The sequence below is a fragment of the Miniopterus natalensis genome, chromosome 11 (assembly GCF_054644295.1).
Source record: "Miniopterus natalensis isolate mMinNat1 chromosome 11, mMinNat1.hap1, whole genome shotgun sequence".
Classification (NCBI taxonomy): Eukaryota; Metazoa; Chordata; class Mammalia; order Chiroptera; family Miniopteridae; genus Miniopterus; species Miniopterus natalensis.
In genome coordinates this window covers 36,148,261-36,174,702 of record NC_142091.1, presented here as the reverse complement: position 1 = coordinate 36,174,702, position 26,442 = coordinate 36,148,261, and the positions used below count along the sequence as shown (strand labels likewise).

Below are 26,442 nucleotides of genomic sequence, written 5' to 3'. Positions count from 1 at the left end.
CCTGAGATGCCCCTCTCCACCCTAGAATGGCAGGTAGTGGAGATAAGTATTGTTATTCAGGACCTCGCCCCTAAGACCCTCTCCCCTCCCTAGAATGCCTCTGGTCACGCAGTGCAGATTGTCCTGATCTTTTCTCCCCTGGCATGTGGTTATTCATGTGGTAGACCCCCACCCTTAGAGAACAAGGGGACTGGAGGAAAGCCCCATCTAACCTCCATACAAGGACAGAAGATGGCCGGACAGGTCCTGATAGGTCAGCTTAAAGAAGAAAGCAGTTAACCTCCTCCGAGGGGTTAAGAGGAGTCCTAGCCTACTCCCCAGGGCAGCTCTTTGAGCTACCGGCTGGAAATTTCTCTTCTGAGTATACTTTCTCTTTGCTTTCCCAATAAATCTCTAGCAAGTTGGGAGTCTTGGCTCTGAATTCTTTCTTAGCCAGAGCTCAAGTACCAAGACCGAGGTCGCTGAACCCAGGTCCAGGCTGACTCCAGGTCAGACACCTGGTGCCACTCTTGCCTCCTACAACAAGGCCACATACCTAGGTTTCAGGTTCGATCCCCACTCAGGGCACATATGGGAGGCAACCGATCCATGTTACTTACTTTCTCTCTCTCTCTCTCTCTCCCCCCACTCTCTAAAATCAATAAAAACATATCCTCCGGTGAGGATTTAAAACAAAGAAAATAAGACAATTGTTGACTTAAGCTTCTACATTTTAAAGAAAAAAGAAATGTTCATAGAAAGAGTAATTTGCTAAGACTGGGTCCCTTGAAAAGCTGCAAATGTGAAATTTACAAAGTATTTTCATACCCATATGACTTTCAATGGATTTTTAAACTGCTGCTGGCCTCAAACAACAATACGAGTAAAGGAAGGAAGGTACTTGTGTCGGTACTTGTTGATTTCTTTTGAAAATCAACTTGGGACTACCATGCTAAAAGTTCCCTTGCCCCATTCTCCCAGCTCACACACACTTCTCCCCTCCCCTTCTGAAAAAAGTTTTATGCATTCAGTCTCCATTTTGTCACCCATTTGTTCCAGGCTCACCAAATGTGACTTCTGTTAATTATATTAAATAGATGCTTTAGTCTTTGTCTTAATTTGACAGCATGTGACACTGGGGACCACGTCTTCCTTGAAACCTAGCCATCCTGTAACACCACTTTTCTGATTTCTCCTCTTATCCCTCCCCCCCCTTTAAAAATCCTTTGCACACCCTATACTTCTGCCTTCCCTTCAAAAATTGGTTCTAGCCTGACCGGGCGTGGCTTAGTGGTTAAGCGTCGACCTAGGATCCAGGCGATCAGGGTTCGATTCCTGGTCAGGGCACATGCCCGGGTTGTGGGCTGCAGCCGATCAATGACTCTCTCATCATTGATGTTTCTATCTCTCTCTCTCCCTCTCCTTTCCTCTCTCTGAAATCAATAAAGATATATTTAAAAAAAAAAAATTGGTTCTATTTTAGGGCTTCATTTCTTTTGTTTCTAAATTTTCTCATCCATCTGTGAACAAAAAGGGGATACATGTTAACCTGACTAGCTCAATAAAGGCCTGAATGGCAGCCTTGCAAACTTAAGAAACCTAAAGTAACCACAAAGGATGGTCTGAAATTAAAACTTTTTAACCTAAAAGCAGTTTACGGTGAGTAGTTATGTCCTAGGCTGGTATCTTCCCAGACAAAGGTCAATCTTTACCTTACTAAGCCTGCCTATTGTTTTTCACATCTACAATAAAATTCCTCTGGAATATTCAGGGTAACTCCCCCTTTTCCAGACCCCTACCCTTCAGGGCACAACCAATGCATTGGAGGGGACGACCATAAATCTCATTGTTCACTGTAAACTATCCTGTACCCACCTACGTAAAAGATGTATGTGTCTATCATTTTACTTTTTATACAATGCCAGAGGTCATCCCCCCACCCCTGCTTTACTTTCTCCCATCTCCCAATGAATTTCATGTAACCCACTTATGTCTATTCCTGTGATTGTAATGCATAAAACAAGATGCAAAACTGCCATTATCCAGAGCATTATCTCAATCCATTGAGATTCTGCTTCCTGGCATTTGACAGTTTAGCTCAAACTCACAAAAATTCTGCACAGGTTTGAATGTTTCTTAGCTAACACACCCTTTGCTTCAATTTAAATATGTTGTCTCGTTATGTTGGTTATGGATATGTTCAAGTAACAGAAAACCTTACCAGAGTGGCTTCACAATTAAGGGGTTACTTTTTCTCATATAGCAAAAAATACAGAGTAATGAGTTTCTAGTTTTGGTTTAATGGATCAACAAATCCACCATACTGAACTTCTTGGAATTCCCAAACATTCCATAATGTTTATTCACAGCCTCCAGACCTCAGTATGTGCAGTTCCCTTTGTCATCAACCCACTTCTACTCATCCTCAGTCGTTTGGTTGTTGTTCTTTTATTATTCTTTCATATAATTCTTTTATCTTATCAGTATTAAGTGCCCCTGCTGAGTGTCCCAAAATGATTTTACTTATGCATCACACTACATCATATATGCCTGTTTGATCACCACTATCCCACATTAAACAGGCCTGTATCTTCAGCACCTAGGACAGTGCCTACCACATACACATTTGAGAAAGATTTGTTCAATGGATGAATAATTTGGACTTTAAAAAAAACAACTTTTTTCATAAAAATGAATTTCTCTTAACCCATAAACAATAATACACCTTTTTTTTTTTTTATTCACTTAAGGAACCAGATAGAAACACAACAAAATTCTAAAACCACTAAAGGAAATATGTAAAATAGAATATCCATTCTGACAATGTGTATTTATGCGACCCAATCAACTACAACCATGCTATGAACTTACAAGTGGCCAACCATACACTGGCTTTTATGAGTAAACTTCCTAACATGACGAGAACAGACTAAGTAAAAAATAAGCAAAACAGAGGAGACCAGGACTTATAACGCCCTTCTCAGCCAGGGACTCCCAGCCTCAACCAACCACTAATCTACAAATTTGTCGTTTCTAGTTTCATATAAATGGAACCATACCATACATACTCATTTTGTATGACTCTTTTCACTCAGCATAATGTTTTAAGATCCACCCATGTTTTGCATTTACCAACAGTCCACTTCTTTTTAACGTGACTAGTATCCCATTGTATAATATATTCATTCATCTGATCATCTGGTAAATGTTTGGGTTATTTCCAGTTTAAGTAAAGCTGCTATGAACATATGTGAGCAAGTCTCTGTGTACATATATTTTTGTTTCTCTTGGGCAGACAGTAGTGGAAACTGATGGGTTTATGGTAGATATAGGTTTACCTTAATAAGAAACTCCCAAATAATTTGCCAAACAAAGTAGTTGCACCATTTCATCTTCCCACCATTATCATATAAGAGTTCCAGTTGATTCACATTCTCACCAACATCTGAGGTATTGTCAATCTTTTTTTTTTAACCCTCACCTGATGACATTTTTCCCTCAACTTTTTTTTTTTTAAGAGAGTGGGAGAGAGAGAGACAGAGAGACAGAGACAGAGATAAACATCAGTGTGAGTGAGACACATTGACCTGTTACCTCCCACATGCACTGCGATGGGAGCCGGGGAAGAACCTGCAACCCAGGTACGTGCCTTTGATGGGAACTGAACCCGGACCCTTCGGTCCGAGAGCCAATGCTCTAACCACTGAACACACTGACCAGGGCTGTCAATCATTTTTAAAAGAATCTGCTTCCACTTTGTTGGATAGAGTGTTCCAGAAATGTCAGTAACATCCAGTTTGTAGATAACACTGTTCACGTCATTTATATTCTGACTGGTTTTCTGTCTAGTTGTACTTGCAATTATTGAGAGAGGTACTGAAATTTCCAGTTACAACTTTAGACTGTATATGTATTTTTTAGAGAGAGAAAAAAGGGAGGGCGGGAGAAACACCAATTTGTTGGTCCACTTATTTATGCATTCTTTATTTGCTTCTTGTATGTGCCTTGACCAGAGATTGAACCTGCAACATTTGTATATCAGGATGATGCTCTAACCAAGTGAGCTACCTGACCAGAGCCAAAATATTCCTTTCTATTTCTGCTAATATTCCTTGTTCTGGAGTCTCCATTTTCTGATATTAGTATAGCTATTCTGGCTTTCTTATGATTAGTTTTACAGTTTTTCATTTTCTAACCTTTTGTTTTTAACTTATCTTTATATTTAAAGTAGATTTTTGTATCCTATGGTTGGGTCTTGCTTTTTTAATCTATTCTGATTATCTTTTTTATTAATTTTAATTAATTTAATGTTAAATACATGTGGCTAGTGATGACTAGATCAGAGAGAGCAGATTTAGCAAACTACAGACAACAAGGCAAATGCAGCCTCTCATCTGTTTTTGTATAGCCCCCTAACTAAGAATGGTTTTACATTTTTAAAGGGTCAGGGGGAAAATTTTTTTTAATTAGTATTTTGTAATACGTGACAATTACATGAAATTCAAACTTCAGTGCTTATACAAATAAAGTTTTGTTGGAACACAGCCATATTTATTCATTTATATAATGTCTTTAGCTACTACACTGGCAGAAATGGCTGATCTGTTGATAATTTCAAGATACCATATAGACCACAAAGCCTCAAATATTCTTTAATATCTAACTCTTTACAGAAAAAAATTGACAGACCTCAATTAAGACCATTTATATTTAATCCAATTGTTGATATTACTGGATTTAAATCTACAGGTGTTTTTTTTTTAATATGTGGATTTTTAATTGCTTTTAGAGAGAAAGGGAGAGAAAGATAGAAACACAAACATCAACATTGATGGGCTGCCTCCTGCATGCCCCCTGCCAGGGATCGAGTCCCGAAACCAGGCATGTGCCCTGACTAGGAATCAAACCGGGACCTTCTGGTGCACAGGTTGACACTCAACCGCTGAGCCACAGCAGCCGAGCTAAATCTACTACCTTACCATTTGTCTTCAACATTTCTTTGTTCCCTTCGTCCATTTGTTTCTGTCTTCTTTTGGATTAACTGAGCATACTTTAGCATTCATTTAATATCCGCTATTGACTAATTAGGCATACTTCTTTAATATTTAGTGGTTGCTCTAGGTTTTACAATATTCATCTTTAACTCAACACAATCTACCATGAAATGATATTCTCCCACTTCACATACAATGTGGCCACTCTGACCCTTACAGCACTGTGCTCCTCCTCTTCCCTCCTTTCACCCTTTATACTAGCATAGTCATACATTTTACTTCTATGTGTTGTAAAACTTACAATATACTATGATTTTTGTTTCAAACAGTCAATTATCTTTTTTAAAGATTTTTTAAATTAGGGGAAATGTATTTTATATTTATTCACATATTTATCATTTCTTGCACTCTTTATGTAGATCCAAGCTATCATCTGGTCCATTTCTTTTATCTGAGGATGTCACGTATAGTGCACATCTGACAGCTAGTAACGAATTCACTGGTTTTGTCTGGAAAAGTTTTTATTTCACCCTCATTTTCAAAGGATATTTTCCTATATACATATGCTGACAGTTCTTTTCATTCAGTACTTCAAAAATGCTTCATTGTCTCCTAGTTTACATAGTTTCTGACAAGAATTCTTCACTGTTTCTCTGTACGTCACATGTCTTTTTCTTTGGTTGCCTTCAAAGTTCTCTCTTTAACACTAGTTTTTAGGAGATGGTTATGTCTTGGTATTTTGTGTGTGTTTGTCCTGCTTTGGGTTTGTTGAGATTATTGAATATGTGAGTTTATCATTTTCATCAAATTTGGAAACTTTTGAGTCATGATTTCTTACAATATTTTTGGCTCCACCCTCCTTCTAGGGTGTCAGCTACACTTTATTAAACTTGCTTGGTATTGTTCCACAGACCAATGAACCATCTGATTGTTTTCAGTTCTCTTTCTTGGCTTCATTTTAAGATAAAGGCTATTGTTATATCTTCAAGTTTACTGGTCTATTCTGCATTGTCCAATCTGTTATTAAATCCTTTCGGGTTTTTTTTTTTTTTTAATTTCAAACACTTATTTTTCATCCCTAGAAGTTCCATTTGGTTCTTTTTTATATCTTTTTTATTTGTCTTACTCATTAGGTTCATATTTTTCTTTTAAACACATTTATTAGTTTTAATAGCTATTTTAATATCCTGTCTGCTAGCTCCATCATCTGTGATTTTTCAATCTGTTTCTTCGGACTGATTTTTCTCCTGATTATGGGTTAACTGGACCTGCTTCTTGGCATGTCTAGAAATTCCTGTTTGGATGCTGGAAAAATATCAATGTTACACTACGATTGCTGTGTTTGAGGTCATTCCATAAAGAATTAGGCTTTGTTTTGGTAGGCAGTTACTTATAGATACATTTGATCTCTCTGAGGACTTTTCTGTCTTTAGTATATAACAAATCCATTAGGCTCTTCATTGAATGCCCTGGGTGCTCCAAAAGACCCTTCACTCACTCTGCCTGTTCAGAGTTAAACATCTCCTGTATAAGCTCAGGAAATGTTCTGCTAATAATTCCCTGATGTTCACTGCCTCGCGTTATGGAGTTTCACTTTATGCATTCCTGACCTGGTATTCAGCAAAGACTCAAGGTGGACCCTATACTGGAGTTCTTTTGTCTATATAGGTCCTTTCTTTTCAAAATCTGGCCATGCAACTTCTAGCTGCCTAACCCTCTCCAAAATCCAATCTTTACCACCTCAACCAAGTGAGGCTTCCAAGCTCTCATTAGGTTTCTTCTCCCTGCTCCTGTGGTACCAAAGATGCTTCTAGGAAGGAAGCCATAGTAGTTACAGAGTTCATCTCCTTTATTTCTCTTCTCTCAGGGAGCACAGTCCTTCCCAGTATGCATATAAGTATTATACTTAAAAAGAGATGGTTTGTATATTTTAGTCCAGTTTACTAGCTGTTTATAACATGTGGGTAAAGACTCCTTATTACTCCATCATAGCCAGAGATGGTATTCCTAACTTAAAAAAAAAAAAAATTAAAGACATATGTATTTGAGCAGATCATGTGAATTTATTATTTTTTTTAAATATATCTTTATTGACTTCAGAGAAAGGGAGAGGGAGAGAGACAGAAACATCAATGATGAGAAAGTTATTGATCAGCTGCCTCTTGCACCCGCCCCCCCAACTGGGGAGGGAGCCTGCAACCCAGGCATGTGCCCTGACTGGGAATCAAACAGCGATCTCCTGATCATAGGTCAATGTTCAACTGCTGAGCCGTGCCAGCTGGGCAGATCATGTGAATTTAAAGAAGAATAAATTATAAATGGATCTATTTTTATACATAAACCATCTAAAAACAAACAATAGGCATATCATATACTGGTTTTTAACATTTAAAAAAAGGGGGGGAGACTAGTATTAGATCCTTAAAACAACTTCAGAGGTGAATATTATTGTCTCCATTTTGATGAGGATCAAAAATTAATACCTTGCCCAGGTGACACAAATATTAAGTAGAAAAGCTAAGATTCTAACCCAGCTAACAGTAAAGACCATCCTTGAAAATCTATATGGGGTGGGGTGGGGGGATTAACCAAAGATCTTATATTCATAATCCATGGACAAAGACAATAGTGCAGTGAAGGCCTGGGGAGGGGGTGAAAGGGGGGTGGAGGCGGTCAATGGGGGGGAGGGGGAACAGGGACATCTGCAATACGTTCAACAATAAAGATAAATTTTTTAAAAATCTCTAGCACATTATTTCCCATTATTTCTCACCATAGATATTGCATGTGATTTGGTTTACCAAACTGAATTTACTAAAATATCCTGTGTTGCCCTAGCCAGTCTGGCTCAGTCGATAGAGCGTCAGCCCGCAGACTGAAGGGTCCCACGTTCAACTCTGGCCAAGGGCACGTGCCTCAGTTGTAAACTCAATCCCTGGCCTAGGTCAGAGAGCAAGCGAGAGTTGACCAATTGATGTGTCTCTCTCACATCGATGTTTCCCCTCCCCCCCCCGAAAAGCAATGGAAAAAATATCCTCAGGTAAAGATTATTAAAAAAATAAAATAAAATAAAACAATACACAGGTTATTATTAACTATCAATCAGAATATCTGATCAACATGGGTAAAAAAATTTACCTGAGTTGAGAACACTTCATATGAAGGTAATGATACAATGTCATTGCTAGCCTATGTGACATTTTGACAAATAGATGTATATTTATTTAAATTTCAAACTGGCATTTTAATATATTTTAAATGGCTTGTAGACCCTTTGGTTATGATTCATGCAAGCCAGTAAACCCCTATGGAAAACATGTATTTCCTACTTCATGTAAGTAGACATTATGTTCACCACGTAATGTTGGAGACCACTAGAATGTATTAAAGTTTTATTCATAAGACATAGAGAAGAGTTTAGCATACAGTACGTGGGCAATAAAAGGGACCCATAATTTTAATTCTCTAAAAGTATAATGACAAAGATATATTACATCAAGGTGGTAGGCTGACCTTGCTGCCCAAACCCCTTAAAATGATAGTGAAAAAAGTAATGGGCTTATAATTCCCATAAATATAGAGTAAGAGGGACTGTATTTACCTTACCTGCCAGAAACAACTAAACGTGAAACAAAATATATGAAACAATGGCACTCAAGACATTACACAAGAGGCAACAAAAGACAGTGAACAGTTATATATGAGAAACAAAGAAAATCAACCCTACAATTGCTCCAGCTATTACCTAGGTAAAGAGGCAGAGAGAGGAACATAAAATATTCAGGGATAAATGTGACAAGAAATGTAGAAGACCTATACAGCCCGGCTGGGCGTGGCTCAGCGGTTGAGCGCCGACCTGGGATCCAGGCGATCGGGATTCGATTCCCGGTCAGGGCACATGCCCAGTTGCAGGCTTGATCAATGACTCTCTCATCATTGATGTTTCTGTCTCTCTCTCTCTCTCTCTGTCCTTTCCTCTCTCTGAAATCAATAAAGATATATTTAAAAAAAAAAAAAAAAGACCTATACAGTGAAAACTCCAAAACAGCTAAGAAAAATTGAATACAACCCTAAATAAATGGAGCAATGTACCAGGTTCATGTATCAGAAGACTCAATATCTTAAGGAGTCAATTTTCCCTAAATTCATCTGTATATTCACCATAATCCTAATAAAAATTCTAGGATACTTTTTTGTAGAAATTGATAAGCTTATTCTAAAATTCATATGGAAATGCAAAGAACCTAGAATAGCTAAAACGCTCTTTAAAAAGAATAAAGTTAGAGGACTTAAATTATCTGACTTCAAGACTTATTACAAAGCTAGAGTTAAGTCAAGGCAATGATACTGGCCTCAAGATACACAAACAGATGACTGAAACAGAATACAGGATCCAGAAATAGACTATTATAGTCAATTAGCTTGAAACAAACTTTACTGAAATAAAATTTACATAACATAAACCCCACCATTTTAAGCATTCTAAAGTGTACAATTCAGTGGGTTTCAGTATATTCACAATATTGTGCGACCATCACCTCTAATTATGGAATATTTCCATGAACCCAGAAATAAACCTTGTCCCTTCCAATTCCCCCGCCTCAGTCCCTGCCAACCACTAATCTACTTTATATCTCTATGGATTTGCCTAATTTGGAAATTTAATATAAATGAAATCATACTCAATGAAACCAAAAGTTGATTGTTTGAAAAGATGAACAGAAGTGACAAACCTTTAGCTTGACTGATGAAGAAAAACAGAGAAGACTCAAATTACTAAAGTCAGGAATGAAAGCAGGAATATTACTAATAACCTTACAGAAATAAAAGGATTAGTAAGAGAATACTATTTACAAATGAGTGCCAGCATATTAGACAACCTAAATGAAATAGACAAATTCCTAGAAACTACCAAAAGTTACTCAAGAAGAAACAGAAAACCTGAATACCCAGAGGGTATTCAAGTAAAAAGATCAAAAAACTTACCCCAAAGAATAGCCCAGGACCAGATGCCTTCACGGGTTAATTCTATCAAATATTTATAGAAGAATTAACACCAATCCTCAAATGCCTCCAAAACACAGAAAAGGATGCAAAACTTCCCAACTCAGTCTATGAAGCCAGCATTACCCTAATGCCAAAACAAAGAAATCACAAGAAAACTATAGATAAGTACCCTTTATGAATACGGACACAAAAATCTTGCACAAATACAAGCAAACTGAATCCAGCTACATACTAAAGAAATTGCATACCACGAGCCAGTGGGATTTACCCCAGAAATGCAAGGCTTCAAGGACAGGGTCCAGTCATGCCAGAAAGACCAATGAGTTGGGGCTTTCAGCCACATGATATCAGCCCCACCTCCGTGAAGGGGAAAGGGAGTGGTGACTGAGTTCAATCAGGTGCCAAAACTCTAATAAAAACTCTGCTACACTGAAGGTCATTGGAGGTTCCAGACTGGTGAACACATTGATGTGCTGGGAGGGTGATGTGCCCTGATTCCACAGGGAGAGGGCATGGAAGCTCTACACTGGGACATTCCCAAATTTTGCCCTATATGTCTCTTCATCTGGCTGGTCTAAACTGTATCCTTTAAAATAAAGCCATAATTATAAAAATAGCATTTTACTGAGTTCTGTGAGTCATTCTAGCAAATTATCAAACCTGAAGTGAGTCATGGGAACCTACAGCTGGCATCTGACATGGGGGCTGTCTAATTGGCGACTGTACACTTACACCTGCAGTGACTGTACCCTTACATTGGAGTCAAAATTGAATGGTATTGCAGTTGGCGTCAGAATAAAAGCCAACCAAGAATTTCTGTAAAATTTTACATGGTGATTCTAAAATTCAAACGACAAAGGGCAGAAAATAACCAAGAGTTTTACAAAAAAGAACAAGGTCTGAGAATTTGCCTTATCAGACAGGACTTAATTTAAAGCTACAGTAAATGAAACCATGTGGTTAGGGAGACACCAATATAACGAATAGAAATAGAGCACAGAGAGCATAGAAATAGACCCTCACATAAATGGAAATTGGTATGAGAGGTGGCATTACAAATTAGTGAGGGGGGAACCCTCACACATTACACAAAATTAAATTCAAGCAGGTTTAAGACTATAACTTGCAAAACAAAACTTACAGAAGAAAATACAGATGAATGTCTTCTGACCTCAGAATTATAAAAAGGGTTTTTAAAAGAAGATATAGAATGTGTAACTATATATAAAAAAAGATTGATAATTATACTACATTGAAATTTTAAAGTTTGTATCAAGAAGAGATAATATAAAAATAGTAAAAAAAAGGTAAGCAGGCCCAGCCGGTGTGGCTCACTGGTTGAGAAACAACTGGTGAATCTGGAGGTCTTGGCTGGATTATGCGCCAGGGCACATGCCTGGGTTGCTGACTCCATCCCCAGTAGGGGGCATATAGGAGGCAGCCGGTGGATGCTGATGTCGATGTTTCTCTCTTTCTCTCTCTACCATTCCCTTCCTCTCTCTGAAATCATAAAAACATATTTTTTTTAAAAAAGGTAAGCAGTATTGAGATATTTACATTGCAAATAAAAATGACAAAGAATTAACATCAAAATAAAGAATTGCTACAAATCAATAAAAACAGATGACCACAAAGAAAATGGGAAAGGCTACTATAAAAAGACAATTTACAAAAGGGAAAACTGAATGGCTGGAAAAAACATGAAAAAATATTCAACCTTATCATAGTAACAATAAGAAACTAGTTCACAACCACATTATCAAAAACTTAAAAGTCTGACAATACCAAGTGTTGATTATCTGGATAAATGGGAACCCTCATACACTGCTGGCAGTGTATAAATTGATAAGACCAAGAGCAATCTGACTACATCAAGGCTAAAACAAGAACTTATGGACCTCTTAGCCCAGCAATTCCACCTCTAGGCAAAGCTGCTAGAAAATACATTACAAGCATCACTCTTAATAGCACAAAAATAAACAAAGTAAACCTAAATATCCAGTTTTTTTTAAAATTACACTATTTTCATGCAAAAGGACACTATACAGCAGTTAAAGAACTAAAATAACATGCACCAACAGGGATATATTTCAAAAACAGTATTGAGAATTGCTCAAAATTGCAGTGTTGAGGGGGAAAAAAGGATGTTGTAGGGAATGAGTACAATATTATGCTGTTTACATAAAAAGTTTTTTAAATATTTTTTATATTTTTTATTGATTTCAGAGAGAGGGAGGGAGAGGGAGAGAGAGAGAAACATCAATGATGAGAGAGAGTCATTGATCAGATGCCTCCTGAACGCCCCCTGTGGGATCAAGCCCGCAACTCGGGCATGTGCCCTGACTGGGAATCAAACCTCGATCTCCTGGATCCTAGATGGATGCTCAACCGCTGAGCCATGCCGGCCGGGCACATATAAAGTTTTAAAGCATGTAAATCCATACCAGGTATTGTTTATGGATACATAAACATATACTCTTGGTATAAAACTGTTCATGGGAAAAATAAACACCAAAACTGAGGACAGTGGTTGCCTGTGGGAATGGAGGAAAGAGAATCAGAACAGGAGTAACACACAGAGGGTTTTAAATAAATCTGTAATTTTAATATCTTAAAAAGTAAAGGCAAAAGCAGGGATATTGAAAGAAAAAGGCGGAACATCCTAGAAAAGTTTAGAACTCCAGGGATTTAAAAAAAAAAACATAAAAATGTTTCAGGAAAGAAAAGAAACTCACTTACAAAGGAACAAGAATCAGATTGACAGATTTCTCATCAGCAACAGTGGATGCTAGAAGATAAAAGAGCAATATTGTCAAAGTTCTGGGGGGAAGTTATTTGAACACTGGAAAACTGTATTCAATTCTAAACAGACACTCAGAACAGGGGGCAAAATAAATATATTTTCAGACATGCAAGAACTCAGTTCACCACTTAGAAATCCTGTTTGAAAAAAAATGTAACACAGCAAAAGAATTAATCTAAGAGAAAATGTGGGAATCAAAAAGAGTGATCAAATAAACTATTAAAACATATAGTTTAATTTAAATAATAGCTGAGAAACATAAAAATAAATGAAGGATAAAATGGAACTAAAATCCCAGGTAGTTAAATCATGGCAGGTTGGGTGTGCAACTGACAGGGTCAGCGAGGGAGCCTATTAAGATTTTTATATTGCTTTGTGTATATTCAGTTATTAAAGCAATTTACTGTGCTCTAGTACCAACCTTAGAGAAAATGGAGAAAATCTCCCAATATTAATTTCATTGTAGACAGATTATTTACATTATTGATCATTCTAGCTTACTATATGTAACTTCTTTAAGTGGTAACATTTTGTCTTTCAAGACGATGGAACTATCCTTTATTAATTAAATGGCCTGAGACCAGACTTTAATTGTAGCTCAAGTAACAGTACAGGTTTGAGTTTCCACATAGTGTCTAACACCATGTATAACAGTTAAAGAAAGTCACCCCTGATATGGAATTTAACTCAAATATTTCTGCTAGAGAATCTTTCAAATTAGTCAAGAATTACTTAGCAACTATCAACCCACACAAACAAAACACACTTACTTATGTACTTCCATCTATACAATGTCGTCAATCCACACAATATATTTTACGTATCTGTTTCTCAATTTAGAATGGCATTTCAATTTATTTGAAGTTTCATTTCTTTTTTTGGGGGGGGGGGGATATCCAACAAACTATCAAATCTTTACCTGGAACAACACAGCAATCTCTGAAATTATAACAAAAATTTTTTTGCAAGTGAAAATGACAGAATACCTGTTAAAAACGCTTTACCTATGAAAGAATACAATTGAACACCAATGTGAAGATAGTTTAATGAAGTTAATTTTGATTATCTTAAGTACATAAATAACGTACTCTAAAAAGCTGCCTTTTAAAATGTTAAATATACATTTAACTTATGTATAGCAACTTAAATAATTCACAAAAACAAAAAAAGCTGCAAAGGGAAGGGGAGGGAGGGGGTCTTAATAAGTGGTGACAAGAGAAGATATGACTTTGGGTGGTGGGCACACAGAGCAACATACAGATCTTGTAATACAGAAATCCACACCTGAAACCTATATGTTCATATTGACCATTGTCACCCTAATAAATTTTCTTTAAAGCTGTAAAATAAGATATATTGTCATAATCTGTTTATTCAGAGTAAGCTTTTAGTAAGCTATAAAATTAACACAGCTAGTTCTTCAAATAGTGCTTGTATATGTTTATTACAATTCTGAATTTTTAAAACTGGGGAATCACACTCTTCCTCTATAAACCCTGGGTTTTTTTGGCCATTTCTTCTTTCCACAATAAATTCAACTATTAACGCCTCACTCTCTAAGCCAGAAACCTGGGAATCATACTAAACTCTTCTTATTCAAAGACCCTTCATATCAATTCTACCCACAAAATCTCAGATCTAGTCTTTCTTCTCACTCCCAACAGCCACTACCCCAATTCATATCTCACCAATAATATAACCTCTAGCTGATTTCCCTACCCTCAAGCTGCCCACTCTGCTTTTCCAACAACTCGAAAAATTTTAGTTTCAAAAATAGAAGTTTCAGGTCACACCTGGTGGAGATATCAAACAACTCAGAGAAATTGAACTATTGAACTAGGATTTTTTTTTAAGGTTAACAGCAGGGAATTAATAATGACTTTTCCCTGAGATGTCTTGGGAAAGATAAAAGAAAAATATTTTAAAACTAAATTTTGAGGATTCCTATTAATAAGTAATAAACTTAGAAGACACAGGTTAACACATATGCTTTGGCATGCAGCTAAGATATGGTATAACCATAAAATCCAAGAAAGAAATTGAAAGGTTACAAAAGACTTTCCATCTCAGGCTTCTAAGGTACTATTATAATACCCAAGGTGGAGAGGGCCTGGGAAGAAACACCTGAGGAAGGGAGGGACGGAGAAAAGGAGGGAGGAGAAAGTCAAGTGGAGGAAGGAAGGTTTAGTAGTATGTATCTTTATATGCAATATCGAAAGGAAAAGGAGAGTTACACCCTGACAAATCTCTAGCAAATAAAGGATGAAAAGAAAAAGTAAAAATGCATCACTATATTCATTATTCTAATTTGAAAAGTAACATTCATTCAACCAACATTTGAGCACCTATGATATTCTAAGTATATGCTAGAAACAAAGTAAAACAAGGTAAAATGAATTCTTTATGGAACTTAGTCACAGACATGTTGTCTTCATTTAATGTACTTGCTTTTTTAAAAAATATATTAAAGAAAATACTTCAAGCCCTGACCAGTGTTGCTCAGCTGGTTGAGCATCATCCCATGCACCAGGAGGTCGCCGGTTCAATTCCTGGTCAGGCCACATGCCTGGGGTTGTGGATTCAATCCCCAATAGGGGGCATGCAGGAGGGTAGCCCATTGATGTTTCTCTCCCTTTCCCTTCCTCTGTGTCTAAAAAGCAATAAAAATATATTTTTGAAGAGAAAATACCTCAAGGCATTTATAACTCATGTGTCCCAATCTAATTTTCTCACATGGTCTGAAGTTCCTCAACCACAAATCTTTTAGAAACCTATTGCCTAAAGTTAACAATTGCCTATATACTCCAGAATGTTTCACACTTCTACGACTTTTCCCATGCTGGTCCTTACCTATGGGAATGCTTTTCCATCTCCTATTCAACCATTCAAATTTCCATAATGACTATAGTGATTCTATGATATGCCCTGGGAAAAGATAGGTACTTGCTCTTCTATATTCCCAAAGCAGTTATACTTCTATATAATTGTTTACATAACTAGATTCCTGCAAATATGACCATGTAAACATGATACAAGTATATGCTGTTTACGAAGCACACTTTAGAATTAAAGACACAAGGAGGTTAAAAGGATGGGAAAAGATATGCCATGAAAAGCAGTAACCAAAAGACAGCTGGAGTGGCTATACTAATACTGAGACAAAATAAACTTTAAGACAAAACTTGAAGTACCAGGACAAATAGGCAACAACAGACATTCCTGGCTACACATCAGAATCCCTGATGCCTTCCCCCCACCTTAACACTTGATGTAACTGCCCACACTCCTCTTTCCTTTATTGCTGCCACCCTCCTGGGTCAGCATAAGCCATGGGTTTTGGAGACCTGAAAGTCCCACCAGCCTCCAGGTGCTCAATGACTACTGGAGGACAAGAGCTACATCGAGGGGTATGTGCCAGCACAAGCAGATGTGGCAGTATTTTAAGCAGTCTCTGGCCCACCACCTGCGGACTTGTACATTCGTATAATCATCGCAACAAGTCTTATGAAAAGGAAAAGGCCAGCCTGCCAGGAGTGAAGAAAGCTCTGAACAAGTATGGCCCTGCTAATGTGGAAGACACCACAGGAAGTGGAGCTACAAAGAGTAAAAACGATGATGACACTGATCTCTTTGGATCTGATGATGAGGAGGAAAGCAAATAAGAGGCTAAGAGAAGAAAGCCTTGCACAGTATGAATCAAAGAAAGCCAAAAAAGTTGCACTTGTTGCCAAATCTTCCATCTTATTAGATGTGAAACCTTGGGATGACAAGTCCGATACGGCAAAAGTAGGGGTGTGTCAGGAGCATTCAAGCAGATAGTTTGGTCTGGGGGTCTTCTAAATTGGTTTCAGTGGGGTATGGAATTTAAAAACTTGAATACAGTGTGCAGCAGAAGACAAAGTTGAAATAGATACACTGGAGGAGCAGATCACTGCTTTTGAGGACTCTGTGCAGTCCATGAATGTGGCTGCTTTCAGCAAGATCTAAAACCCATCATGGATCATTACCCTTAAATAAAAGCTTGAGCCTGGCTGGTACGGCTTAGTGGTTAAGCATGAACCCATGAACCTGGAGGTCATGGTCCAATTTCTGGTCAGGGACCAGGCTGGGTTTCAGGCTCAATCCCCAGTAGGGGGCATGCAGGAGGCAGCAGATCAATGATTCTCTCTCATCATTAATGTTTCTATCTCTCTCTCCCTCTCACTTCCTCTCTCTGAAATCCATAAAAACATATATTTTTAAAAAATAATAAAAGCTTGGAAGATTCAAAAAGAAAGAAGAATCACTGAAGTCAGGTCCCCAATCTCCAAATATTCTGATTTTATGGAATGTGGTAAGGCCCAGGCATCAGTATTTTTCAAAAAGGTTCCCTAAGGTGATTCTAATATGTAGCCAGAAACAGTTAATTAAATCACCTGAGTATACTAAAGGTTGAAAACCACTCAGCTAAAAGAAAAAAACAGGACCACTTCTTTACTTAGGGTAAATGGAAGTCATAACAGTAGGGGAACAAACCCTGGAGGCTTTTGATGACACGCTGCACAAAACGTTACAACTACAGGAGATGGAGTCATACTTCAAAAATATTCAAGAGCCCTAACCAATCTGGCGCAGTGGTTAGAGTGTCCGCCCTCGGACTGAAGGGTTCCACCAGGTTCAATTGTGGCAAAGGGCACATGCATCGATTGCAGGCTCAATCCCTTGCCCTGGTGGGGAAGTGTGCAGGAGGCAACCAATCAATGTTTCTCTCTCTCCCTCCCACTCTCTTTGAAAAGCAATGGAAAAAATATCCTCAATTGAGGATTAAAAAAAAATTTTTTTTTAATAAAAATTTTTGAAAAGATTCAAGAAAAGAATGACTTCCAAATCTGAGGAAGATTAGGGTTATCCTAAGCAATGATGAGCAGGTAAAAATTCTTGTTCAAGGCATTCAATTGTATCTATGAACTTGCATCTCTATACTTTTAATATACACATATCTCATTATCCCATTGTAATAGTATACATTTTATAATAATGCTCATACTAACAGTTAGAATTTTCTAAAGTAAAAAAGTGTGAGTAGAAAAGCATGCTATAATCTGACTCAGAAGCCTAAGAGTCCAGATCAATGCTCAGTGTTCAGACCAAGACCATGGTTCTGAGGATCACAGTACAATCATAAGATGATCCTAGCTAAGGGGACAGTACAGTGGTTTAGAACTAGGGCTCCCGACGCCCTACCTGGTTTGGTTCAGTGGTTAGAGTGTCAGCCTGCAGACTGAAAGGTCCCAGGTTCAATTCCAGCCAAGGGTATGTACCCCGGTTGCAGGCTCCAGCGGGGATGCATGCAGGAAGAAAGCAATCTATGTGTCTCTCTCACATCGATGTTTCTCTTTCTTTCTCTCCCCCCCTTCCACTCTCTCTCTGAAAAGCAATGGAAAAAATATCCTCGGATGAGGGTAAAAAAAAAAAAAAGAAAAAAAGAACTAGGGCTCTCAAAGCCACATTCACCCAGTTTTAAATTCTCAAAGCACTATAAATTATCTTTGTATGATCAAATTTTCCTCCAACTCTTCAATGCTGTGTAACTTTAAGAAAGTTACTTTACCTCTCTCTAAGACTCAATTTCTTTATAAAGTGAATACAGTAGCAGTAACAGAGTGGTTGTGAGGATTAAATAATCTTGGTAGAAGACTTTAGTATACAGCCTGGCTCAACAGTAAGCTCTAATAACTATAACATTATTACTAACGGCATTTAACCTATAAAATTCTAGTAAAGCATGTATACTCTAAATCCTCTCATTTTTGCATTTTTAGAACTAATTTTTGTTTCTATTAAAGATGGGAATGGAGGAGACAAAGTTGAAAAGGTAATTAAGGTTGAAAGGGAGTCCAAATATGGGAAAATAGGGGGGAAAAAGGATGAGACATAGTTTTCATGGTGAATCAAACCAGATAAGCATAGAAGAGAAATAGGCTACAAAATGAAAAGGCCATTAAGATAAAAAGCCAAGGACAAACCAGTTATCAGTCAACATTTATAGGACAAAAAAATGAAGAATGTTATGGAATGTCTGGATTCAGATGCTGGCCCAAGTTAGCACTACTAGAGATGGCTCCTTTAGGGTTCTAATAAAGTAAAGCTTGGCAAGACTTGAACGGGAATATAAATTAAGCTCCATTACAGTTCTGATTAGACAAAGTTCTTTAAAGTCTTACAGTCTTGCTATATCCAAAACTCCAAACACCAAAAGCAAGTAACAATTTGGAATAACTCATTCTATCTAAATTTTTCCCTAAAAGGCTTTTAACACTGAAACACTGAGGAAATGGCAATTACATTTATTTGCAGAGCCAATTGTGAGGATGCTCAGGACCAAAGGAACAGAAGTATCAAAGTAAATTCCCTGAATACGCAGCATTCCCAGTGCCAAAGCTTCCTAATCAACATTGCACTTTCCCTATAAAACAATGACTGATGTTCAAGGTACATAACTCCGTCCACACGTAAGTAGGCTATTCTCTAGGATGTTCTCCCCAACCCTCTGTACCACAACCTAAGTAAATCTTTTAAGTTCTACCTTCAATTAATACATCCTTTCCCATCTGAGTACATGGCATCACCATTCACCCAACCTTACCTTCACCAAGACCTGAGGACTCTATCTCCAAATCAGATCTTAAATCAGTCCACTTAGAACAGCAACCTGAACTCCTCCCATCCTAGCCTTGCCTTATGATGCAGATTGGTGAAGCCACGGGGAAAGCAGTATGGATTTACCTAAAAAAATTAACAATGGAACCTTATAACCCAGCAATTCCACTTCTGGGAATATATTCAAAGAAATCCGAAACACTAATTCAAAAGAACATATGCATCCCTATGTTCACTGCAGTGTTATTTACAATAGCCAAGATTTAGAAGCAGCCCAAGTGCCCATCAGAAGATGAGTGGATAAAAAAGCTTTGGTACATTTACACAATAGAATACTACTGGGCCATTAAAAAAAAAAAAAGAAATCTTACCCTTTGCCACAGCATGGGTGGACCTGGAGAGCACTATGCTAAGTGCAGTCAGCCATTCAGAGAAAAACAAGTACCATATGATTTCACTCATATATGGAATCTAATGAACAAAATGAACTAACAAGCAAAATAGAGACAGACTTATAGACAGAGAGCAGATGTCGGATGAGGGGCAGGGCTTGTGGGGGAGTGGAGGGACTGAGCAAAAAGCAGAAAAAAACTCATGGACAGGTACAACAGTGTGGTAATTGGAGGTAGAAAAGGGTATGGGAGGATAAGTTACGTAAGGAGACTTGACTTGGGGTGGTGAACACAATACACTATACAGATTATGTGTTGTGGAATTGTGTACATGAAACGTGTAATTTTGTTAACTACTGTCACCCAAATAAATTCAATAAAAAGGAAAAACAAAAAGAAAAAATACAATCCCCGTAACACTTACTGTACCCTATACTTACATATAGCAGATACTTAATATACATATTAAATAAATGAACTAACAAAATGTTTACCTTTCTTTTTTTTAAAGATTTTTATTGACTTTTAGAGAGAGGAAGGGGAGGGAGACAGAGAAACATCAATGAGAGAGCTCATCAACAGGCTGCCTCCTGCACCCCCCCTACTGGGGATCTAGCCTGAAACGCCAGGCATGTGCCCTGACCAGGAATCAAACCAGCAACCTTTTAGTGTACAGGACAACCTGCAATCAACGGACACCAGCCATGGCAATGCTTTTTCTTAATAGCTGAGAATTTAACATAATCTTCAAGGCAAACTGCTCAGTAATTAAAAAACAAGTTAGTCAATTTGCATTAACAGGCCACATTTAGCCAGAAATTCCTTCTGTCCCTGTTATCTCCAATCCTGGGACAATGCTAGCAACCTCACTCCAAACCTCCATAACTTTTGGTTACCTCAATTCTGTGATATACCAAAAAGGGTGGAAAATAAATACATTTCTCTCTTTCCCTCTAACAAATGCCTAAAGAACATTTCTTTTGTCAAAGGTAGAAGAGCCAAAACTTTTTTCCCCCCACCAAACCAGGTTCTGGTTACAGCAATGTTACCACCAAGTCTACCACTGTTGACCCACACAACTCCCAGCACATGCATCTGGTAAGATCTTTTGTTTAAATCAACAGATGGTGGTTCCAGTTATGACAAAGTCATGTTTCTATTTTATCTAATGCACCTAAAAATTAATGACACACAATTCAAACAGCAGCAGTAAGGGAGAACATAATAAGTTATAGCCATGACTCCAATTAAATATAAAAGGTATATCCTTTTATACTTGACATTTTGATGGTAAGAGTTAAACCCCAAATTATTAAGTATACAAAAGAAATCAAACCTAAAATTTCTCTAAAAAAATAAAATCTTTAAAAAAAAATCAAACCAAAAAAACCCTAATGATTCCAATTCTTTCATACTACACAAATAACTCAGTCAACCATAGTATAAACCATGGGAATCACAGCACAATATCCATACATACTTTAATACACAGTTATTAGATATATGTAATGTCTCAAACATATCATGCAAAGACTATCTTTAAAGAATGAGCCTTGAGGGCTGGTAATCCCACAAAGTTAATGTCCACTTTTACCTGTGTCCATATCTCCTGGTCATCCACCTCCAGTCAAGAGGAAGCTGGGGAAGTCCAGACAGAGCACAGAATTAATTGGGAGAGCCAAATTAGATTGTGACGGAGAAGGGATAAAACACCACCTTCAGATGGCACACCATTTTCCTAGTCGAATGACTATCAACAAGAAAATGTGTAGGGTTTTTTGCTGATAATTCAGCATATAGGTGGATTTTTCAAATAACAGTCTGAATAACACCAATGGTCAGCTAGCTGTATACACTTGAAATCAATCTCTGCACCTTCATTTCATTCCCTGCAAAATAAAGGCAAAATAGATGCAGAAAGTCCTTTCCTTCTAGCCCTAAAACACAAAGACAGTCTCTAGAGCACAGGTTCCCAAGCTTTCTAAATTCGTGTATTTCGGTAATGTTTTCTTTCACAGCAGCCCTAGGCCAAGAAATAATAACAGTTCCACTTACTGTTAGTAGCCATTTGAAAAACAAATCTATCTCAGCTGAAAAAAATATTCATTCTTAAATAACCATAATTACTACTTATAGAACATGTATTACGGCTGGGCACTGCACTTCAGAAACTTTGGAATCAGATTGAACACTGCTATCCTTATTTGCTGTTCCACAATGATTTCCATGCAGTGTTTGCATTTTATCACAAGAACCCTCAAAACTCACAAAGACATGTCACTGAAAGGAATGTAGCACAATCTAATTTTGAAACCATGAACTCTCTCAAGCTAGTAGTTTACCAGACAACCAAGAGATGTCAAGCATTGCTCTATCTCCCTTGAAAATTTAAACTTCCCGGCAGCACCTCGGAGAGTTGGTGGCAATACCCTGAGGTGCACAGGTGAAGTTTGGGAAACATGGCCCTATGGTAAGGTATTATATAATTTTGTGGCTTGGACTCAGACAGACCTGGGTTGGAAATAAGAGTCTACCAATAACTGTATAATCTTGGGTCTTAAGCAGCTGAATCAATCTCTTGAACCTTAGCTTCTATGCTTGCCAAAAAGGAGTAACAGCACCAACCTCAGATAATAGTAGTAAGGAATAATGAGATGTATGCACATAGTAAATGCTCAATAAACGGCAGCTATTATTATATCTTTAAAACTGAACAAGTAGTTTATAAAACCAAATTTAATAACCGACGCTGTGGGGATGAAGGAAAAGAAACATTCTAAGCTGAAGCCACAATGTCAAATTAAAACTTTAAAAAATTTTTTTAGGGGGAAAATCATAAAGTGCTTAAATAAGGGCAATACAGAGAACTACAGTCTCTTCCAAAGGCTGTCATAATGTTGATACACCTATAAAAATAAGTAGGTAAGAAGTAGTAAACTGGCAACTCAGAAGAATATATGTTAAAATCTATGTATGTATATGTACATACATATGTATGTTAATACATGTATATTAATCCTTTTAAGGGATAACCACACTAGGATAAAAACAAACATTTTATAAACTAGGAATCTTTACAGCATTAAGAACTGCCTCTTAAAAATACTTAAATTTATAAAGAGCAAAGCTCATTTGATTATACCGAAGACTTTTCATCAAGAGCATAATAGTTCAATATATCTGTTCAAACCTTTCTCACATGCTAAAATCCAAATACACTTGTATGTCTTCCATCTCACAAACATCTGTAATAAAATTTGTAATACAAGCATATCTGTAGGTGCTTGGTTTATGAAAGGATTTTTGAATGAAAAATTTCTCTTTTTAAAAATATTTTTAGATTTATTGATTTAGAGAGAAAGGAAGGGAGAGAGAAAGAGAGAAAAACATCGATTAGTTGTTCCACCCATTTATGCATTCATTGGCTGGTTCTTGTATGTGCCCTGACCAGGGATTGAACTCACAACCTTGGTGTATCGGGACGAAGTTCTAACCACCTGAGCTATCCCAGCCAGGGCTATGAAAGGATTTTTGAAACATTTTATTTGACCCTGATATTATCTCAATTTACTGAAGAAACGGAGTTCCACAGAAATTAAGTAATTTGTACTACAACCTACATATTACACAGTTTAACACTAAAACCCATTATCTTTTAATTTTTTCTAGTACACCACAACTCCTTCCCAAAAAACTCAGTTCAAATCTTGTTTACTGGACCAGTATTGTTTTATCAACTCTTTCAAGTGGGTTAACCATCATCAAAGGCCTGAAAATGAAAATATTTGCCATGCATAGTAATGGCATTTCACCTGCAGAGACTTCTCATTTGCCAAGTATGCTTAACTGTGTAATATTAATAATTATTCTTAGGTCACCTTATGACAAGATCTATTATTATAGTTGCAAGTATACCAATGGTAATGCAGTGGCCGAGCCCACTGGTATAATCTTTCAGCCCATATTATTTCCCATTTTACTTAGCTGGTGGCCCATTGTTCAACTCTAGATAGAAAGATAACATGAAATATTAAACTGATTCTAATATTTTATCTTCTGTTATTAATATAAGCCAAATGCAGTGGCCGAAATACTTAAAAAGAATGGAGGGACAAGCAATCTTGTATACCATCCAAAATACAATACCATCACAGAAAGTCTGTACCTGTCTTTTAATTTGGTCCAAGTAAATTCCAAAAACAATTTATCAGCAATCCCTTTCCCCAAATTCCCACATTTCTCTCTGATAGATTACTATCATTTCCCAGGGTATCCTAAAAGCAACTTACTAAGGCATTCTACTTCACAATGACTATTTCCTTAGAAATTGAATGTAAATACAATTTAATAATGAAATTACTATATTGGGGGACTTAACTTTTAAAGAAATTCTACAGGTCTTTATAGAATGTAACTAATCACCCTTCTATTTTATAATATATAAAACATTGGCCTTTATACGCCAGAGTTTGTCAAGATAAGAGAAGATTTGGACAGGAAAGAAGAGATATAGGCCTGCACCACAACTACTGTATTAATTTGGGTCTCTGGTAACCACAACATCATTCTCTCTATAGGTAATATTTTAAAGAACTTCACCCACTTGGGCCCTCCCTAGCAATGTAAATAGTTAACAGAAACGTCATTTACATGGAGAACTGAAGAGCAAAAAGAAACAGCTGTCTTGTACAATACCCAGTTCACTTCTGCCATCGAATACAAACACAAAAAAGACCTATTTGGAAAACGTTTCTTCTCCAACCAAGGGCTGTTCCCACAAAAAGGCAATGATCAGAGTACACAAAAACCTTCTCTAAGGGAAGAAATGTGCCAGAAAAGGAAAAGCATGGATAGGAAATAAATAGGAAGTGAGCGTCTGCGCTGTGTGAGAGGACAGGAGGCAGCAAGCGCAGCGCTGAGATGCTCCAGCGAAAAGAACCAGCAGCAGCAGGAAGTTTCAATGGGGCCGGGCAGAGCATGCGCCCTGCACCCGCGCGGTGGCCTTATGTGGAAGGAGCACCACTTGCGAACACCAATAATAGACCAGCGGCACCAGAGAGAAACATGAGCAACAAGCACCTCTTCAACAGTTTCCCCCTCCGTCTGAGCCCCTCCTCCAGCCTACATACTAACCACCCCACCCCACCCTGCAAATGGGAGGGCGACTTCTTCTTCCCCTAAGCCTTGCAGCCAAGATGAAGGGGGAAGGGACTAGAAAAGTGGGGAGATGCTTTTCTATCGGGGTGGGGGGCAGAGAAGGGGGAGAGGAAAACTATGGGGGGGGGGAATTAACCCTCTACCTTCCAAAGTGGAGGTGAACCGACTTAGTCCCCCAAAGCGAGAATGGTGGAGTACCCCCCTCCCACGGGGGAGGAGCAAATCTCCCTACTTGGAGGAAGGAGTTCTGGGGGTTAAATAGGCCCTCGAGGAGAAGCGGAGAGGGACCAGAGCCGACTCTCTCCGGGGAGTTCCCACTAGAGGGAGGGAGAGCTGAAGTGTCCGCTGGCCCCCGCCCACCCAGGTGGAGGAAGAGAAAGGGGGCGCCCCGAGATGAGCCCAGCCTCCCCCGAGATGGTCGAAAGGATGGTGGGAGGAGGGGAGGGAGAGCAAAGGAGAGGAGGAGGAGAAAAGCGCAAAGCTGGCCGGAACCTGCGCTCCCCTTCCCCCGCCACGGAGAGGGTGACGGGGTGGGGGGCCGGCCTCTGCTGCGGGGTAGCAGTCCCTGGGGTAGCCGATCAGCACAATGCCCCCTCCCCGCCCCAAGCCCACACCAAGCTCGCGACGCCCCCACCTCCGCTCGGCGCCCTGCCGAGTGGCCCTAGGGGGCCTCCGCCCCGCCTCCCCACTGCCCAAGACCCCCGCGGGCTGGGTAAAGAAGAGGGGCCGGACGGAGCTGCACCCCAGGGGGAAGATAGAGTCGCAGAGGCCCGGGGAGTCTGTGAAGAGCTGAAAGAAGAAGCGTGCCAGGGCCGCTTCCCGCGGGCGTTCGGGCCCCCTCGCTTACCTTCTCCGTTGCCGACGTCCCGCGGCGGCGCCTGCAGCACCCGCTCCAGCTCAGGGAACGGCAACTCAGGCAGATCGAGCAGCGGCCCGTAGCGCTCCAAGAAGGAGCACACTACGGCGAAGTTGGGGCACGAACCCGGGCAGCCCGGAGGAGCCATCGCCGCCGCCGCTGCCGCCGCCGCCGCCATTTTGAACTGGAGGATGGAGGAGGAGGCGATGGGGGTGTGGGGGGGAGCTGAGGTGCCGAGGAATGGCAGGGCAGCTTTACAGACGACAGGAGGCGCTAGCTAGTGGACGCCCCTGCAGATCCCAGCTTTTCAGGCGCGGCGCCGCGATCCCACAATACAACGGCGCCCGGGAGCAGTCGAGAACCGAGTTTAGACCGGGGAAAGAGAGACGCTCTGTGCCTTTCACTTTCCTCCCTCTCTTCCCGCCCCCTTCCCTCACTGCCCTTCGCCCCTCCCACTTTGGGTTCGACACTGGCCTCGTGTGACAGGGGAATGAAAACAAGGGGAGCCGGGCAGGGAGGCGGGCTGGACGCTGGAGAGGCGGGACTCTTTAGGAACGACGACCAATAGGCTTGGGGGGGGCGGGGCTGTGGGCGACAGTGGAGGAAAGGCTTCTC

At 39.0% G+C, this 26,442-nt stretch overlaps 1 protein-coding gene and 1 pseudogene across 3 annotated transcripts in view; one reads left to right on the top strand and one right to left on the bottom strand.

Annotated features, from left to right (window-relative positions):
* Positions 1-26,228, bottom strand: part of RSF1 (remodeling and spacing factor 1) — a 101,239-nt gene extending 75,011 nt beyond the window's left edge. For 2 of the 3 annotated variants that reach the window (XM_016196393.2, XM_087821639.1), the window contains exon 1: positions 25,819-26,228. In XM_016196393.2, the coding sequence (XP_016051879.2) occupies positions 25,819-26,005 (187 nt within the window). In that variant the 5' untranslated portion in view covers positions 26,006-26,228. Of the gene's footprint in view, positions 1-12,719; positions 13,134-25,818 lie in introns of those variants that run through there. The other variant, XM_087821641.1, reaches the window with a different exon arrangement.
* Positions 16,113-16,770, top strand: LOC107524439 (elongation factor 1-beta pseudogene; annotated as a pseudogene).
* Positions 26,229-26,442: the final 214 nt, after the last annotated feature.